Genomic DNA, 20,528 nt, shown 5'->3' with positions numbered 1-20,528 from the left:
AGGCTTGTTCAGTCATGAGAGATTATTCCTCTACTTTAGAAGTCTTGAGTTAGTTCTCCGTTCCCATAGGAGTCACCTGTTCGCCACTGATGAATCTTGTGGTCTGTTGCAACTTCGTTTTGACCCGGTCACCTCTCACCGACAAATAATAGGATTTCTTTACATAACCCTTTAATGATTGGTTATCTTGCCAATAATTTTGATTTGTTGGAATAATACCTGATCGTAATTGGTAGGGAAGAATCGCATGCAAAATAACTTCTTCATCCGCAACCACGTGCGAATTGGCGCATTTATCTATCTCGTCCGCTCGAGTTGAAGTTGTTCCCACCAATCTGAAGCTCTGCCCGTCAACTTGTAGGCCATGAGTTTAACTTTCTTTTCTTCTATGATGTTCATGTAGTCAAAGAAACATTCAACTTCAAGTAACCAATCGAGGAAGTGTTTGAAGTAGAGTTGGACATTAAAACTAGGAAGATCATCTTTCGTCTTGAATTTTTGATCCATCCTGTGGTCCACTGATAGCATCACCCAACGATCAGTATGATTACAAATTCTAGCAATTGCTGGTGGTGGATCACTACCATGAACATGGAGCTGTCCTAAGGCCTCCGCCATGCGATCGATGGAATACTGCAGCCCTTGCATAGCTTGCCGATTCTCTCGCTGCGCCACTTCGAAAACTACCGCTGTTAAAGATAAATACCCTCGAGCCACTGTATATGAGATTGTTGCCCGACTCGTCGTTAGAAGCTATCGATCCAAGGAAAAACTTCGCTCTGATACCAAACTGACGCAGGGAAGGACGTGAGGTCAAGTACCGTCTTCCTCAAGAGGATAACTAATCCGAATCCACGGAACTTCTTTGGACTCTTCACAGAGACTTGTCGAATCCACGAGGAAAGAAAGTAAGAAAATAGAAATAAATTCTAATAAATTCAAAATTAATTGATAATAATCATCTAATGTGTCTCCTTACACTATTAATAAAGAAAAAATAAACCAAAATTTGTAATTACCAAAAATAACAAAATTCTAACTCTAATAAAAATCCTAATTCTAATAAAACTTTTCTAAAGCCTAATTTCTAAAAATAAAAATTTCAAATAAACTTTCTCTAAAAAAGTCCTAGTATAATTAAAAGTTATTTTTAAAAAGAAAAAAAAATCTAAAACTCTAAAAATAGAAAAATATTAAAAAATTCGGAATTACTAAAAACAGTAAATTTTTACCTAAAAATTCGTTTTTGAGCTAAAAACGTGCGTTTTCTGACGAAACGGATAGATGCGACCCACCTTGTGGGTCGATTCACCTTGGATGGCCCGTTTCAATAAAGATTGATAGGTTGTACGCCCCGTAACAATACCAGATCAAAAGTTACGATCAATTTATGGTCCACCTTTTTTTGGCCCAACCATGCTGGGAACGTATTTGTGACACGTTCTATATCAATACATCCCACAAGATTATCCATATATATATATACACACAAGTAAAAATAATTATACAAACTAATTAATTTCTATATAATTAACTTTTTTCTTCTTTCTCATAAAAAACCTATTCGTTGTAGGTTTAGAGGTCATCTTATTCCTCTTGATCGAGATTGGGATATCTGACCAGGTCCCTATTCCTTTATTTCCTCCACTTCTTCCTCAACTTTATTTCCATTGGGATCGTCGAAGAAAAGAACGACGGATAATGGAATGGAGAAAACCCTAATGATCATTCTTCAGAGAAAAGAATGCCAGATAATGGAATGTGGGAGAATGGAACGCCGGATAGTGGTGGTCGATTCCATCGAGAAAGCTTTGAAGAAGAAGGGCTGAGAAGAATGAAATGCCGTAGAATTGAATAGAATGTCGAAGAATGTAATGGCCAAAGAGTAGTAATGGGTCCCACCAAAAAGTTTTGAGTGAAGAAGAAGGGTTTCAGTCGGTTTCCCTCTAAAAAAAATCAGGAATTCCAAACAGATCAGTTGTGGGTTTGACACATCCGGATTAACCCCCAAAATGCAATTAAAGTTGGGTGACATATCCGGATCTGCGAACTTGGTGCAATCCCCACTTTGGTTATTTCCTGTAGAATGAATTAAATGAATCGTGGGTCCTTACACATGCCTCGGTGGTAGACTCACAAGAGTTTCAACATAAGGTCATGGATGTGAGTACCCATTGTGGTGAAATCCCACTGTGGTGTGAGTGCGTGTGTAATTTTTTTAAAAAAGGAATTGCAGTTGAGATCAATTGAACATTCAAACATGCAGGCTGAGTTGGGTCCAACATGCAGCCTCACATGGGCCTGGCTGATCGAACTGTAGGATGGGGCGAATCATGATACTAGCGACTAATACAGTCCCAGAGGAATATGCTAATTATTAGATGCTATGAACTTCTTCAATCGTCCTTTGGATAGATTCAACAAGGCAGAACAGCTTTTAAACAGAAATTTGTTGGTGTACTATCAACAGAGTCAAATCGAATTCCCCAAATTTGAACCAACTTCAAACAACCCAAGCAGCCACATGTTTTCCATAGAAACCAATCAAATTCGCAAAATATGACTTCAAAAAACTAGGTGATATACCAACAACAGAATCCAATTAAAATTCCCAGATTCTAATGTCACAGGTACATGGAGGAAGATCACTGCCTTCTTTCTATACAAAACCTTGAAGCCGTAAGGGAAAGAAAAGCTCTAAAAGAACAAGAATAAAACTAATCTTATTGAATAAATTGTTATTTACAATGTACTTGGTGTTGTTTATATAAGCAAAGCCGCCCTAAACTCCAAATTCGACTGATATATATATATATATATATATTCAAAATTAGTAGTAACTTAATAAAAATATAAAAATAGTAAGTTTTGAACCAAAACAGAACTTTATATGCTTCGCTTTCCAACGACATATTATACGCGAGAATCTGATAACTGGTCACAAAGTTGTGGCCTTTAGAAGCTATAGTGTGCGTTCATGCCCTGATGCTCTAAAGTCCACAACATGTCTAACATAAAATTCGATCCAATTTCAAACACAAGCCCTTACTATCACCAGAATGCAATTGAAGTTCCCAAATTCAATCCACCAAGACATATTATCAACAGAAATGAATCAAAATTCCAAAAATAAATCCAACTTCAAAAAACCAAGTCATATACCATCAGCAGAATCCAATCAAAACTCTCTGAATCAAATCTTGCTTCAAACAACCATGCCATATACTATACACAGAATCCGATCAAATTTCCAAAATTCAAACCAACTTCAAATGACCAAGCCATATTCTATATATCAATAAAAACCAATCAAACTTGCCAAATTCAATCCAACTTCAAACAATCAAACCAGACAAAATAACAAAAACACAACAGCATACAGCAACCAACAAGCTTACTGTAAATAAAGTGACACTGCCAAAAGCATGTATGTGGGCTTCAAGCCGAATGTCTTTGTCATACTGTCGCTCCCATTTCATGTCTTCCTGGGGTTGGTCTGCCTGACGTGGATGGGTTGAGTGTTTTGGTCGCAGTTGATCCACTGTCTTCTTCTTTAGTTTTAGTGCCTTTGTACAAGATGGCTGGGTTCATGGTCAAGGAACGTTGGATGTCATCTGCAGCTGCAACGTCTTCCTCCAGAATGTCAACAGGTTTGTGCCCATCTAAGACCAGAACTACCTGTATCATTTCAAGTTGCATTAAAATGACAACTGAGAAATGGATGTATGGCTACTGGCAAGAGTGACCATCTCAATATCTGATTCCTACTCTATTCACATCGATTTGGAATGGGTGCAAGAGATCCTAATTGTAGCTGTCAGTGGCATGTGTGCATCAGGTAGGCTACTCTGTATGTGAAGAAAATAATGGATGGTTAGAAGAAATAGAATGATAGTTATCCATATTCAACATACACAACAGCCCTTTTGGTGACATTTCAGGCATGAGCTTTGGATCATGGTATAAACATAGTGGTATCCACTTGATGAATGACCTGGATATTGTGCATGCAAGGGAGATTATAATTGGGTTGGCAACTCTTCCCTGTAGCCACAGCAGCACAGTTCCAGCAATTCCAATCTTTCACACAAACCTGTGGTTGATATAAAGAAATGGGAAATGCTATTATGAAAACGTTTTTGCCCGGTTATGGTGCAAACAGTTGAGAATGGCCCTCATGTGGTGTGTGCATGACATCCAACTCATCCAATAGCAGCTCCTCCATGAAAATGACATTCCCACAAATCATGCCAACCCAATCATCAGGTTGGCCGCACCATTGAAAACACTGAAAAAAATGCCAAAAACATACAATTCAAGTGGTGGGGCCCACCTTACCATTTTTAATTGGGCTGGTTTTTTGGGGTGTTCCAACCCCAAGGTGGGGTGCATCTGATGCATGGATTAGATGGCACACTCACACAAACTATGGTAGGCCCCCACACTAGAGAAAACAATGTTAAGAAGCCCACAGAGAAAACAATGGAACAAAGCCCATATATACAAACTCAAATGGTGGGGCATACGTGATGGTTGGATTTGACTGATCTGTTTAGCATTAATTCATCAAGGTGGGGCACACCTGATGCATGTATTGGATGACATACAGACACCTCTATGGATCCCATACTAAATATGGGGATTTTCTGTGGTGGGAATCCCCTACCATTGTTCTCCATGGTGTGACCAACTAATGATTGGATCTGAATGATTTTTGGACTACCCATAAAGTGGGTGTATCTGATGAATGAGTTGGATGTCATGCATACATTATGTGAGGCCCATTTTCAACTGTTTGCAATGTTAATTATTATGACGAAAATGTTTTTAAAATAACATTTTCCTTAAAATAATCGGTGTTTTAAATAGTGTGTAGCATATAGTGTAGCCTTCGGCCCTTTATAGCGTGTAGCGTAAGCTGCACGATACTTAATATTTTCTAATTAAAATAATAGAAAAATATGATAAAATTTACAAAATGCATAATTCCTTTGAGTTCTTGATTGCGAATCTGGATCGTCAACCACATATTTTCACACCAAATCCCTCTGTCTCTTTGTCTTTAGATATCTATAAGTGTGACCTCTTTTTTTTTTTTTTTTAAATAAAATTAAAACATCACAAATTCACTATATGGACCACAATTTGGATGGTTTGAATTGATCTAAGTGCCCTATCCATGATATGGACCACAATTTGGATGGCCTGGATTGATCTAATGTAGTGCCACATGTTATGGGGATGAGTCACCACCATTTTAAAATCAGTGTTGAAGTAGCTTAGAAGAAAGAAAGAAAGAAAGAAAAAACAGATTTCAGGTAGCATACACTGCCTGCACTACATGCTCTACAGCTTACAGTACGTGCTCCATAGCTTACGCTACCAGGGAACTACGCTACCTGCATACGTTACATAGCGTTTTAGCTATGCTATGAGTGCTACTGAAAACACTGAAAATAATTACTGAAAGCCACACCTGACTCATTGTTGGTCGACTTTGGGGATCATGATGAACACAAGCAGCAGCACACTTGATAAGCCGTATCATCTCATCACCATCAAAACCTACCAAGTATGGATCGATAAACTTTTTGTAGTCGCCATCTACTAGATGAGGTTTCACCTGCAGCATCAGAGGCCAAAAACAAGTAGAAATGGCAAGTCTTAATATTTTCTTTTTCAATATTGAATAGGTTATTTAATCTTCACACACACACTACAGGTCCTTACTCTTGCTGAGGTGGTAGACTCTCTGGAGTTTCAACACCTAGTCAAGGGTTCGAGTACCCATAGGTGGTGAAATCCCACTACGGTGTGAGTGTGTGGAGGTGTGTTAAAAAAAAAAAAAAAAAAACATAGTAGATTATTTTGTAATGGAAGCATCTCAGTACCACTTTGCTTTGTGACAGTGATAATCCACACCAAATAACATCTAGGCAACAAAAGGTTTGATATTAAAGTAAAAATATTAAAACAAAAAAAAAAAACAAGTGGATCCATTCTCTTCCCTCTCCTTTCATCTACATCACACATCTTCTTTTCCAACCCGTACCTCTCTTTCAACCATCCCTCTTCCTATCAATTCTTGAAAAGATTGATTTTTGTGAAGACATTTGAGGGCCAATGAACCATGGTTGATTGGCCAAGATGTAGTCGATAGCTTTCCAACAATATATTGTACACCGTACACGCGAATCCAATAAGCAGTATTACAGTTATGACTGTCAAAAGCTGTAGTAAAAGTCAGGCCATTTTGCCTCTTGACCGAATTTTTCGGCCGGCTTTCGATCCTGTAGTCATGAAGTCATTTTGCAACTCTCTCTCTCTCTCTCTCTCTCTCTCTCTCTCTCTCTTACACACACACACACACACACACACACACACACACACACACACACACAATGGAGCAGATTGGGTGGTGGCCCCAACACCACTCAATTAGGTGATGTTGGGCATTGTGGGGCCCATTGTGACGTATGTGTTTTATCCACACCATCCATCCATTTTTCCAGCTCACAGATCAAAAGCTCAAGTGGACCACACCCATGAAATGATGATGATTGAACGCTCACCATTAAAGAAAAAATCTTAGGGGCCACAAAAGTTTTAGATCAAGCTGATATTTGTCTTTTCCCTTCATCCAGGTCCGAGTGACCTTATGACAAGTTGGATGGCAAATAAACATTATGGTGGGCCCTAGAAACGTTTCAACATTAGATATCATTATCCCCAATGTTTCCCATGGCAAATAAACAATTATGGCAGGCTGTAGAAATGTTTCAACAATAGGTGTCATTATCCCCAATGTTTCCCATGGTGTGGTCCACTTGAGCTTTGGATCTGCTTCCTTTTTTGGCTCATGCCCTAAAATGAGCTGGCAACAATATTATTGATAACATTGCTGATATTATCAATATCGCCAGGTCAATGATAAAAATATTGCTAGAAGGTTAAATTTTTTCAAATAATGCCAAAATTTATATCATCACCATTGGTGATATTTAGCGATATTATTAATATCAACCATAATTTAAGAAGAATCCTTTATAAAAGTTCATTGGAATCGGCAATACTATCAATAATGTCCCTGATGCATTAAATTTTTTTTTTTAAAAAACATTCGTAAATTAGCGAAAATTGAAAATTTCTAAAATTCCCAAAAATTTTCATTTTTCATTTTTTTTTTTTTGGATTTTTTTTTTCACGGGTAATCTCAGTTACTCTTTAGTTTTTATTGAATCAAAGTTAGAATTTTGGAGGATATCTCTACTCGAAACGAAAATGGGCTAGAACTCAAAGATGATGAAAAATCTATAGAAACTTTTTTATTTAAAATGTTACCGTAGATTGCAATGGAAATCCATGCATATATATGGATTTGTGGTGAAATAGTTAACATTTAAGTAAAAAATGAGAAAATGGTGATATCCTAATTTTCTATTTTTATTAGAAAAAACATGTTTTTCACTGTTAATTAATATGAAAATTTTAGAAGTTAATGAGTGTTGGCTAACCTATTGATTGAATACAAATTTTATATATTGATTTTACAATGATTTTTCCGACAACACAGTCCCTATAAAACGGAAACTTATTGTGTGGAGTTATTTATTTATTTATTTTGTTGCAATATTTTGATTTCTAAATGTGTAAATACGTGTCTTTTAACATCTCCTGAAGTTTCACTAAAAATTCTACCTTTCATCCAATGTTTCCCTCAGACACCAATATTTTTTTGAATGTTGACGATGTCGGTACATACATGTTTCCATATTTCTAGTGACCAACACATAACAATACCGATACTCTAAACAATGCCTGCACTACATGTCTTCCCCACGTCTCTCTCTCTCTCTCTCTCTCTCTCTCTCTCTCTCTCTCGCTACATGTCTCCTCCACATCTCCATGGCTTTCCCTTTGTCATTCTCTACTACACTCTTCTTGATGTGGGGGAGATTTTTTTAATACCAAAATCGTCTATGATTACAAGTCTACAACACCTATGTAGAAACACACAAGCTCCTTGGGTCCCACGATGTTGTATATGTGAAATCCACTGTCCTTTAGGAGAAAACCCATATACTGACCTTACATTAAAAAGATCAACCTAATAAAAACTTATAAGGGCCACGTTAATGAGAACAATGTAAAACTGTACCTCAAACCTGTGAGTTGATGTGGTGTGGTCTGCCTAAGTCGTGGATCAGGCTGAATTTTTTTTGCCTTCATCCTTGTGAGCCACACTTGATGAACAGGATGAAAATTACACTCCATGGTGGCCCAACATACAAACCTATGGTTAGCATAACATCCTCATTATTCCCTGTGGTGTGGCCTGCGTTAGTTCTCTATTTGGCTGATTTTTGGCCCTTGGGCTTTAGTATTGAGGAGCAAGCTTGATGTAAGGAACGGGTGTTACATAGGCAATAGAAGTCACCCTCGACTCAGACTGAATCTTTTGGGCCAACTCAACTCAGGATTGCCAAGTCTTTTAACCATGTTCTGAATACATTTGTTGTCAATAGATACCCACACTACCTTTACCCAAATGATAGACCCATTTTAAAAGTTATGGGTCCAATTTCTCAAGCACGTTTAGAAATATGGTTAAATTCGGGTTCACCATTTTGGACCTGGTAAAAATCAAGACTAGTTTAGTTCAAGTCCATTTAGTTCAAGTGGATGGGGTTAAAATCAGGTCTAGCAATATTACTTTTAATAAATTATTATATCTTAAATATAGACTAATTTTTCTAGCAACATAATGAGGTTTGCTAAGCCACACACACATTAAAAAACCCATTTAAACACCATGCGGGTGTCACATGTGTGTGCAATCTATACTATCCATCATGTGGGCCCGACCATGTAAATGTCCATATTTGACCCATACCATACTAGACCCAAACCTAACTGAAAACCAAGCTTCTCAGTACTGATGACACCCATGTTGGTGGTGTGTGCCTATCATGGATCTAGTTGACCACCTATGTTTGATAAATACTTTGCATGTTATAATTAATGTGTAGAAAAACTTCAAATCATCTATGGTTTTAATGGTTAAAGGGAGGGGTTCCTCTAATTCTCCCAAGGAAAGGCGAGTTTGGGCACAATGGCCACCAACCAAGGGAGAATTGTGTTTTATGGATCTCAATCCCCTAAATTCGATGACCACAATAGTGAGATTGGGGAATTCGTGAATTGTCATGCAGCCATCCTACATGTGGGAACCAACAACGAATTAGGATGGAAAGTCCCCACCATCGTGCTTTTGGTGCCTTAGCCCTACGCGACACAGAAATGTGAGCATTCATGATGTGCAGGTTATTGTGTTTAGAACTATCTAAGCACTTGCATTGGAGGATACCATTAAGTCTCTACTCTTGGAGGCCCATCATATCCATATCAAAATGATTTGATCATGCATTAGCTTTGGCTAATCCTTAAACTTGCAGTCATTTTGAGACTTCACAGTTCTAGCATTTGTACTTTGGCACATCCTGTAAGGTTAATTTAGTGGTTGACAATTCACACATGAGTGTGGCTAGGTGCATGCATTAGGATGTGGTCAAAACTCACATGCTCCAATATGGGATACAATAGTTCACTCAAGAACTTAATAGTGACTTAAAACTTGGTGATCGAACCATCCACCAAGTGGTTTTCTAGCTGGGTCTGGCACTTAAAAAGGTTTTATATGTTTAATTAAAGGTTTTAAATCATTGATATTTTGTTTTAATCGTTAAAAATGTTTTATTGTTTTTGATTGATATCCGATTGTTGAGATCTTGTGGTCCATCTCTTAAGTCGGCATGAGATTATGTTCAAGAGTGGGTGCCACATGGTAGAGGAGGGAATGGGTCAATTTATGCGCATGGAAAAAGCAGGTTTATAGACTCTTAATAATTTAGGGCATTATTGAAGTTTGTAGGGGTGAGGAACATCTTAATGGTGCATCCCTCTGAATATCCCAAGGAAAGAGAGGGCAATAGAGAGCTTAGATGCAAGCCCTCTCCCTTTGGAAATCTGGTGTGAGAGAAGAGGAGAAAGAAGAAAAGGAGAAAGACTCCACTCATACATGCACACATGTGGGGTCCACCTTGTGGACAGTTCTTCATTGTGTGTGCCCAGCCCTACAGTGGGTGCATGACACAGGTCTCTGTTCTCTGCTCTCATTGGGATAGATGGGGAGAGATCTCCTACATTAGAAAAGAGTCATCGGCAAATCATCACAAGATCAAGAGTCAAATATGAGGTTAGATCTCTACAATAAATTTGTGTATAATTTTAGGAATTTGATTGTATCTACATGGGGATCTTATAAATATTAAAATCTAAAGTTTTGAATACCTTACACTTCCGTGTCTTCTCAAAATTAACTAACAACTAACAACTAAAGAAGAGTCTTTAATTAGATTACCAATACCAAAACAAAATAAAATGAATCATTAACCAAATAAGCTATTCTAATGACCCGAAAAAGTCGCAAGTGACTCGATAGGATAGATTCGCCAATCTCACACTTCTTCGAATATTGAGGATTTATAAGGTAATGAATCATATATAATGGTTTCAAGAATTTCCTACTTGGACATCATATTATCATTACTATAAATATGTTTTCCTATAACGACAGAATTTGATCTCTAAATCAATCAAATCAACAACGAGTAACAAAAAGGTTTAGCAAATATCTCATTGATTAAAGAGACGCGAATTTGATCATCATAAGAGAAATCCATGTTTCTTTTCCAATTGAATCACCAATGATTAAAATCAGATAGATGGGTTGAGAAAAAAAAAAATCCAATTTAATTATTTGTTTTCATGGGGATGGATAGAAAAGAGCTCATGTAAGATACAAACTCAGTTGAATCTGGTTCCAGGTCCTCAAAAGAGACCCGGACTTGAACAGCCGGGCATGGATACTCTAGCACCCAACTTGAACTTCACTTGTTGACAACCCAAGTTCTGAAGCACATATGGTCTCCAGTTTCCAAATTAAAAGCTGCACAACAAGCAAAGAGTCTATACTAACCCAGTCTACCAAGTTAGTAGCCCTGGAACCTTGGAGCTTAAAACAAGGAAGGAATCCTGTTATCAGCTCCAGAAGTATAACCCCAAAAGAGAAGACATCTGATTTGGCTGTGAGCTGACCATTGGCTCCATATTCTGGAGGAATATACCTGTGGTATGGCGAGCATGTCAGTACAGTACGAAAATGCAAAAGGTCAAGAAGATTAATGCAAGCTAGCTATTTTAGCATGGGTCTTTTTTTCCCTGTGGCTCTTTAATAACAATGAAGATATTAGCAGATTTTATCAAGCACTTTTAAGGTTAGTACTTTGGTGTCAGAAGCACTACATAATTGAATTCCATCAATTAGTTCAATAAAGTGGAAATCACCAAATTGAAATGAGGCCAGAACCTTTTGTTGTAGCTTAAGCTTAACCTACAAAACTTATCCATATGCGTGTAAAATGTATTTATATATGTAGAATAACTTGTTCACATTCCTGAAATTGCATAGAGGGGCGTGATGAGGTCAATCACTGTCTTCCTCGGGGGATAATTACTCCGAATTCATGGAGTTCTCTAGACTCCTCACTGAGCTTCCTTGAATCCACGAGGGATAAAAGCAGGAATAATTCGAAATAACTTGATTGATCATAAAAAAATGAAATTACAACTCTTTAAATAAGGAACTCAAACCTAGGATGGAGTTTTAGACTTAGACTCCAACTCAAACACCCTAAAAACATGACTTAATAGACGACCTCTATTCCTACTAGACTTTGTGGTTTTCGGCTAAAAATAGTAAATGTCCAATTTGGACCAACCACGTTATTCTCCTAACTTTTCCAAGCCCTTTTTATATTGGGCACGACTTCTACAACTCAAAGGATCAAAAGTTATACTCGAATTAAAACTCATTATTTATAGTAAAAATGAAACTAAACGGGATTTTTGACCATCAATTTGATGGAATCTCGCAAATCCAGCATGCACAACCGCATCGTCGGGTTGGTTGGCTTAAGTAGGTCCTCCTACCCCAAAATAATATATAATATGTTGAAAAACTCATCCCGGTTTGCGAGATATGACTAATTTAAGGTTCTGACAATCCGGATCATTTCCGCCTATGATCGGGCCTTCTCTGGTCCATCTTTGCCATGAAAGTGTCTGCAACCCGCTCTACATCAGAAATGCACATGCTTTCGATGGCTGTCCATTGTTTTCCATGGTGTCCCACCTAATGATTGAATCGGCTTTACTTTTGGCATCCTATTTTTATCGTGGGTGACCCTGCCGGACAGGTTGAATGATGTAGACACCATGGTGGGCCCTAAACAGGTAATTGCACAAAATTTTCATCTACAACAGTTGTAGATGAACCAGCCTCACTTTAAATTACCTTCCTTACCATTCGCATCAAAGGACTAGGTTTCAAACCACAAGTATTTACTTTCAAGTTGGACATGAAAGGAACATAATTACAATTTGAGGTCAGCTTACTCATTATGTATAGAAGGTAACTGTTTGGTCATTTCCTCTTGATTAGACTGAACATTCACAATTAAACTCGGTTGCACATCGAAATGGCTTGAAAACATAGCTTTCCTTGTGAAGACCAAGATGAGTCAGACGCAAAACTCAGACCAAAAAGGTGTATGGGATTTGAGAAAAACCAGTGGAATTGGACTAGTTGATCAGAAATGATAGTTCCGAGTAGTTCATGAAAATGAAAGAATCAGAAACCAAAATCAAGGCAGTTGGGTCTCTTTGATTCGACCAAAACTAGCTATCAACCAAAGTTATTTGGACCTCTTTGGCTTCAAATCAGTGGAAACATGATCAAATTTCTAACCTATGCTTTTTGTGAGAATGAAAGGAATGGAGCTTACCCAAAAGTTCCCGCTACTCGACTGACTTCAATGTGTGTTTCATCGTGGGGAAAAATCTTTGCAAGCCCAAAGTCCGCGATCTACACAAGAAGTCCAGCTTGGTTAGCCAATGCTCAAATCAACACCTCCATCAAGTAAAAAAAATAAAATTCTTCCTTGTTATTTTAATGTTCCCATTTAAAAAGGATATTGTGCACTTTACTATATTAGAGCTCATAAGGTACTGCTATCATATTAAACTAGATAGCCTAAGTCCCTTTATATGAACTAGATGACTGCTTTCCTTAACCATCGAATAAACCTACAACACAATGCAATAACAATATCAAGATCTAAGACTAATGGAACAATGAAATTTACAAAAATGTTGAGTTTGTATTCTCAATGGTTCCCAGTGTTCGAAGTATCGGTATCGTTACAAGTTTTGCTTGTCAGAGATACGGAAACAATATCAATATCGCCGATAATATCGTTGATAACCGGAAATGCGGGGAAACATGGGAAAAACGGTGGAATTTTCAGCGAAACTTGAAGAGATGTTAAAAGCACATATTTGCATATTTAGAAATTAAAATAAATTGCAAAAAGAATGCATACATAACAAGTTTCCATTTAATGGGGCCTTAAAAGTATGTGTTGTTGTAAGAAATCAGTCCAACCATCCCATCCGGCCTATTTAACCATCCAACCTTTGATGGGGACATCACGCGCACACGCGCACTCACGCCGCCCCCTTACGCACGTACGTACGTAGAAGGAGGACCCCAACATCGATCTGGATCGATAACGACGTCCAGGGAGGGCCTCCTAGCTAGAAGTCAAGTTTTGGTTCAGAAAAGTGGCTCGATAGTTAAGAAAAGCCTACCATGGGATCTCATGATCGTGGCCCACTCGTCGGATTGGTTTTATATTTTAGGTTTTGCTTATTTTATTATTTAGAACATCGTGAACGCTTTAGATTTCCTTGTTTGGTTTTTATTTTAGTTTACTTCATCGCCAAGTAATAGGTGTTGCACATGATGTGAGTTTTTAGGTATAGGGTTCTCTCTATAAATAGGCACCCCTTGTAGTTCTTTTCATTAATTGAAGTTGATAAAAAATTTCTGCTTATTTTTCTGCTCTCTTCGTGAGTTGTGGAAGAATTCAAAAGTGGGTGCGAAGCCCTCCCTTTTCGAAGGGCTAACTACCGTGGTGCGAAGCCACATCGATCCCAATTCACCCCCATCTTCCATTATTTTTTTTTTCCATCTTTCCCCACCATCCGTACTTCGAATTTGTCCTTTTGTTACATCATATTTCTTCATTACAGCAGATTTTCAGATTTCGGCCCGCAGGCGAGCTGAAACTTCGGCGGAACACCACGCACAAACCGTACATCGGATTGAGCTGAGATTTGGGAGTTTTGGAGTCCATCCCTAGCCAACCATGGCCAAGGTGGCCTTTTTCTGAATAGTGGGCCCCACACACGTGCGGCCGGGATCACACGCACGTCCGTCTGGGCCATTGTTGCTGTCCACACGCAGGATCATCTTTTGGCTCAGGTTTTTATCCTCTTTTATCCTCTCATAGCCGTTTTTCATGAATCCTAACCCTAGATTACATGATCCCTAATTGATTTGCCCCTTTTTATCACCTTAGGGTTCCTTGAATTGAAATTAGGGAATCCCTTGGATTAGGGACTGATTTTTATACATGAGTAGTTGATTTTATTTCCCTTTGACATCATTTGGTTTATAATTTTTATTGGTCCAGTCCTAGCCTGTGTCGGCTTGGACCCGCATAAATACTCCTTTTTAATTGAATGTTTGGATTTTCATGTGGGACGTGAAATTTGTGTGATTGTTTCTGAATTGGTAGGATCTAAGCCTGAAATCTTGCATATCATATTTAATTTTCTATGTCCTGCATCAACCTTCCATCCAAACATCCATTGATATAGCAAAATATTAACAACACGTGATATTTCACCAAGAAATCATCATTATTTGGAAAGGAAACGGAAGATTGTGGTTTCGATATCGCGCATATTGCGATGTTGATAATATCGAGATATTATCAATATTATCAATGACAAATTAAACACTACATACAACCATGTGCCCATGAAAAAAAAAACTAAAATAAAAAATTTTCTAATAAACAAAATTTTGATGATATCAATTTGTTGCCGATATTATTGAAATATCGTCGATACACTTATGATACAAACATTACCTAGAATTTACATAGTAAAAAATATTGACGATACATTGGCGATATTATTGCATTGGTAATATAAGTGACACCTAGAATTTACATAGTTGAAAATTTTGGCGATTATATTAGCGATATTGATACGTTGGCGATACTTAGCAATGCATTTGCTAATACCTAGAATTTCTAATACCAACAGCGTTATCGGTATCGCTACCAGTGTTATCGGTAACACTGAGTTGGAGATAAAGATAATATCGGAGATAATTCGAACACTGATGGTACCTAAACAAATTTTCATGAAGTTGGAGGATGTGTTTGGATGCCACTAAAATGGTATCTTAATGCAATTATCTCTTGACAAGCGGTGACACACCTGTGCCAGTGCCTGTCAAAAGCATATCAATGGCTAGAATTAAATACGAGATGTACCCATTTATGTATCCAACAGGCCTGAAATTTCACATTTGTGTCTTTTATGATGGTGAGTCTGATGAACGGTTTGGATTTTCGAAAACATCCCACATTTTAACACGTTCGTGATAAGCAGTCAAGCAAGGCCTTGCTAACCCCATTTTTAAAATTATTTAAAAAAAAGAAAAAAAAGAAAAGAGGTGGGGGAATCAGCCTTTCTAGCATGGCCGTGTCAGGTAAGGGTCGTTTGAATGCCTAAGTTTTTAAATTGCAAGTCATAACCCTAGCTCCATGAAGTTTCCAGGCAGTTTTGCCTGCAACTGACTTACAGGTGAATTTCCTCCCCCAAACACCACCTGCAAGTGACTTATCTGTAAGTCATGTCCCACTTACAGGCATGCAAACAACCCTTTACAAATTTAGGGGTCATATGGATGCCTATAAATGATTTAATGTAAATCATTTACAGCCTGTCCTGTTTGGCTGTAAACTGTAAATGATTTACAGGAAAATGATTGTCTGTGTTTGGATAGCTTGTAAATTGTTTAAGTTCTGTAAATGGAGAGTCAGTCTTTCCGTTAACAACCATTGGGCTGTAAATGGAAAGCCTGAAATTACAACTTTTTGCCTGTAAATCAAATGAGGCTGAAAGCTGTAAATGATTCACGGCCTGTAAATCAAGTACAGGAAATTTTCAACATCCAAACACAGACTGTAAACCATTTACCAGTTAGCCCCATCTACAGGCATCCAAACGACCCTAGTAAAAAATGAAAAATGGATGGCACCCAAACAACCCCTAGATTTTTTATTTTAATTTTGTAAGTTCTATAACTAGAATCCTTTAATAATCATAATAGAATACAACAAACAACAAAGTTAGACAACCTACCTTGGCTTCCCAGTTCTGATCCAGAAGTATATTAGCGGACTTAATGTCACGATGAATGATCCGAGGATCGCCTGCAATCAAAATCATCACGGTAAGAGTAACAAAAACAGAGAGAGAGAGAGAGAGAGAGAGAGAGAGAGAGAGAGAGCTTACAATCCGTATGGAGATATGCCAGTCCCTTTGCAGAACCCAAAGCAATTTTGAATCTAATGGGCCATTTCATGGTTGGTCTGCCTTCACCTGCATGAATCCAAGTTCATGTAAGACGTAGATGCAACTGCACCCAAAGGCACTGGCTGCCACGTGTACCCAATGTCAGGTAGAAGCTTTCTCTGACCCAAGGGACCACATGACGCCTGCATCTACACTGGTACATAGGTGCTCGCATCTTTCCTAATAGGGTCGACCAGCTGCTGCTACTCGCTGTGGCTCCCACATTAGCAGCGACAAGGCTCCTCCCCTGCCAACTAAGGGCTTGTTTGGGTGCAACTTAGAAATAACCTCTTCTCATTTTAGGTCATTGGAATTATACTTCATCGATGAAATCATTTTTAAGTCAGAGCCAAACAGGTTTCCATTCATTTTCCTCTGTTTTGTTTATTTTTTTAATAATGATTTTGGCTCGTGCATCCTTTTCCTTTATTTTATTGTTTTTATTTTAATAATGCTTCTGGGGACGCGGATTAGATACTGACTGGTTGAGTAGCGAGACTCGCTACTGAAGTGACGTCACCAAGTTCTGTGGACCCACGTTGTATCCACAACGTCCATTCATTTGGAGATATTATTTTAAGCATGATCCAGGGAACCATGCAGATCCAAAGCTTTAGTGGACCCCACCAAAGAAAACAGCGGCAAGATTGATGCCCGCCGTTGAAATCTTTTTAAGGCCCATGTTTTTTCGAAATCCAACCTGTTAAAAAGTTAACAAAGACATTAAAGAAGGGAAAACACAAATATCATCTTGATCAAAAACTTTTGTGGCCTTTAAAAGTTTTCAACGGTGGTGTCACTCTCCCCACTGTTTTCTGTGGTGGGGTCCACTTGAGCTTTGGATGCAACTCATTCTTTAGATATTACCCTAAAATGATCACTCCATATGGATAGACGGCGTGGATACAAAACATACATCATGGTGGGGCCACATAACTTGGTGACGTCACTTCAGTAGCAGTCTGGCTACTCTACCTGTGAGTAGCCAATCCGCACCATGCTTTTGGTGCGGTCACACGTGTTGTAGGCACCACCACTTGCCCTGCTCTAGTTTTTCCTCTCCGACCTTGCGTGTGGGTAAGTTAGCTAAGGTGAATCTTAGTTCATAGGTTTCAATCAAGCATGCGTTTGATTTGAGCCATTCATTGCTAACAAGTTTTTAGAAGTTTTCCAAACCAAATTATTCATTTTTTATTTTTTATTTTATCAGCAAGCTATACAAAATATGAATGAAGAATAAGTTACTTAATATTCAATCCCAATGAAGTAATGTGGACAGAATTTGTTATGTATTAGACTTGTTAAAACATATATCAAATCTGTTCATTTTCTTTACAGCTCTTTATTTACATGAGAAGATGCTTTATTGCTAACATGATGTCTGTGTAGCCTACAAAATCTTATAACTTACATTGGTGTCTATTCAATACAACTTTTTTTTTTTTTTTTTTGTGATGTGGTCTATGTGACTGTCGGATCGTGTTAATCATGCTTACAAGCATGGCATTCCATGAAATTCTAAGGTTAATAAAATGAGTGGATTTCACACATATGCGATGGTGGACCCCATAGATGATATACGAACGCACTTAGAAGTTTTCTTGTGATGTAGTCCATTTAAGAAGTTTTCAACGGTAGGAGTTCAATCACCATTGTTTCTTGTGTAGTCTATTGAAGCATTTGGTTTGCCTCCTTTTTACGGCTCATGCTCTAAATCGTTTTGTTAAAATATATAGATGGCATGGATAAATTCTATACATTACGATGACTCACAATAACTAATAACAGTAGTCGGTGGCCGTTCACTCCTAATTATTTTCTTATTATGGGGTTTACCTTATCTATGTATGTAACTCATTATTTGACTATAGAAAGCAGTGGAATTTGAAAACTTACTAATGAAAACTTTTTGGGGGCTATAAATTTTTAGATGTAACTTATTCTTTAACTCATGATATTAAATTAAATCCTGAATCCAATGGACGAGGTAGATCTTTGACACATATCCCATGGTAGGCCTCACAACCCTTAACACATAATAACCTAGTCCCTTAATATATGACAATTTTGACCATTAACACATACTTGACAGTGGGCCCCACAAACGGCGTTCTTGTAACATTAAGGGTTAAAGTCAAGGTTGTCATGTGTTAAGGGTTGAGGTTATCATGCATTAAGGGGTCGAGGTTGTCATGTATTAATGGTCAAGGTTATCATGTTTTAAGAGTCAAGATTATCATGCATTAAGGGGCTGAGGTTGTCAAGATTGAGGTTGTTATGTGTTAAGGGTCATTGTTGTCATGTGTCAAGGGTTTAAGTTGTTAGGGTCGAGGTTGTCATATGTTAAGGGTTTAGGTTACCGTGCATCAACCTCGACCCTTAATATATGACAACCTCGACTCGTAATATATGACAATCTAGATCTTTGACACCTGATAACCATGACCCAAGTCCTTAATACATGATAACCACGATCTAAACCCTTAATTAATACATGACAAACAAGACTTTCAATACATGACAACATATATCTAAATCCTTAATAAATGACAACCTAGACCCTTAACACAAGACAATTACTTCAACTAAGGCAATCTATTATAAAATTCAAATTTTATCTCTCTCATCGGCTTCCACATAACAACCACAACTATCTTTATCTACCTCAAATTTATTCCTACAATCACTGCTCCCAATGACAACAACAACCACGAATATCCTTCTCTATCTATAACCAAAAAAATGTTATTTTATATATAAAAAAAATATTTTAAAATGTCTTACATATATCAATGACTTCTATCACTATGGTAATGTAGTCGTCAGAGTAACTTAGAAGTTGTTGGCGATGCCTATACACTTGAGAAATTGATGGCGGTTGAGCGTATGCTGAAAAATATAGTCGAAATGGTATTGGTAGGTCTTTGGAAGACATGTTTGAAAAGAAAGAAAAAGCCGTAGGGAAACAACAAAGAAATAAGAAAAAAGAACCTTTGCAAGGACACCAGATTTTTCAGTAGGAGCATTGTCATCAATTAATTTTTCAAAAAGTGATCAAAAGTCCAACCAAAGAATATATTTGAGAGGTCAGATTTTTTAGACTTTTAGCAATACCACAAGGTTACTATAGTAAAAATTCCTTCTCTTATACATTAAAGATGGGTGAAAGAAAAGGTTTTAATGATCACCTTCTGGGGAATACTTTGAAAAATGAAATTAATTTCCTCCTTTTATATTTCTCAAACAAGCAAATATTGCACTAAAGAAACTAGATTCCATTTCCATAATCAATCAAAGTTTTCACCCAAACCAAACATGGAATTAATTAAAGTTCTTGTAGGATCAGATCCTACGTCCATCTACTCAACCAACCTCGAATCCTCTGGAACATCAGTTTCACCCAAAGTGCTTAAAACGCTGAAGTTCTGCGGGGCTCACCATGTTGAATATGTGAAATGCATTACGCCAATATATGTTCTATCCTCAAGTTTAGAGCCAGGGGCTAAATAAGTCATATCCAAAATTCAGATGGCGCACACCACATGGAAAAATGGAGATTTGATGCCAACCATAGGTTTGTGTGTGGCACTAGCTACAATGGTGTACGTCTTCCATCAAATTCACTAATCATGTGTAACTCATCAAGATGAAAGCGAAATACAAAAATCATTCAAAATGGTGGGCCACTGCCAATGACCTTAGAGGTTTTAAGAACAACTTTACACTGTTCCCACTGGTGTAGCCACTAGAGTTTCTTATTGAGCTGATCTTTTGTATGTGCGCTTCACCTGATGGACATATATATAGTATATTTACATATATAACATGGTGGGCCCTACAGATCTGTTTCATGTGAACTGTAGAACTAGTGTTGTCGAGTACTATTCTGGTGCCACTGAACCAGATGCCGC

The 20,528-nt window shown here is 37.7% G+C and overlaps 1 protein-coding gene across 1 annotated transcript in view; it reads right to left on the bottom strand.

Annotated features, from left to right (window-relative positions):
• Positions 1-1,627: 1,627 nt before the first annotated feature.
• LOC131249035 (proline-rich receptor-like protein kinase PERK1) overlaps positions 1,628-20,528 on the bottom strand; it is a 39,300-nt gene continuing 20,399 nt past the window's right edge. Inside the window, exons 4-11 of the mRNA XM_058249600.1 lie at positions 16,558-16,644; positions 16,405-16,475; positions 12,906-12,985; positions 11,039-11,186; positions 5,477-5,623; positions 3,463-3,678; positions 2,591-2,697; positions 1,628-1,730 (exon numbers count right to left, since the gene is read on the bottom strand). Of these exons, the coding sequence (XP_058105583.1) occupies positions 1,628-1,730; positions 2,591-2,697; positions 3,463-3,678; positions 5,477-5,623; positions 11,039-11,186; positions 12,906-12,985; positions 16,405-16,475; positions 16,558-16,644 (959 nt within the window). The remainder of the gene's footprint in view (positions 1,731-2,590; positions 2,698-3,462; positions 3,679-5,476; positions 5,624-11,038; positions 11,187-12,905; positions 12,986-16,404; positions 16,476-16,557; positions 16,645-20,528) is intronic.

The sequence above is a fragment of the Magnolia sinica genome, chromosome 1 (assembly GCF_029962835.1).
Source record: "Magnolia sinica isolate HGM2019 chromosome 1, MsV1, whole genome shotgun sequence".
NCBI classification, from domain to species: Eukaryota; Viridiplantae; Streptophyta; class Magnoliopsida; order Magnoliales; family Magnoliaceae; genus Magnolia; species Magnolia sinica.
This window is presented reverse-complemented; position numbering and strand designations above follow the sequence as displayed.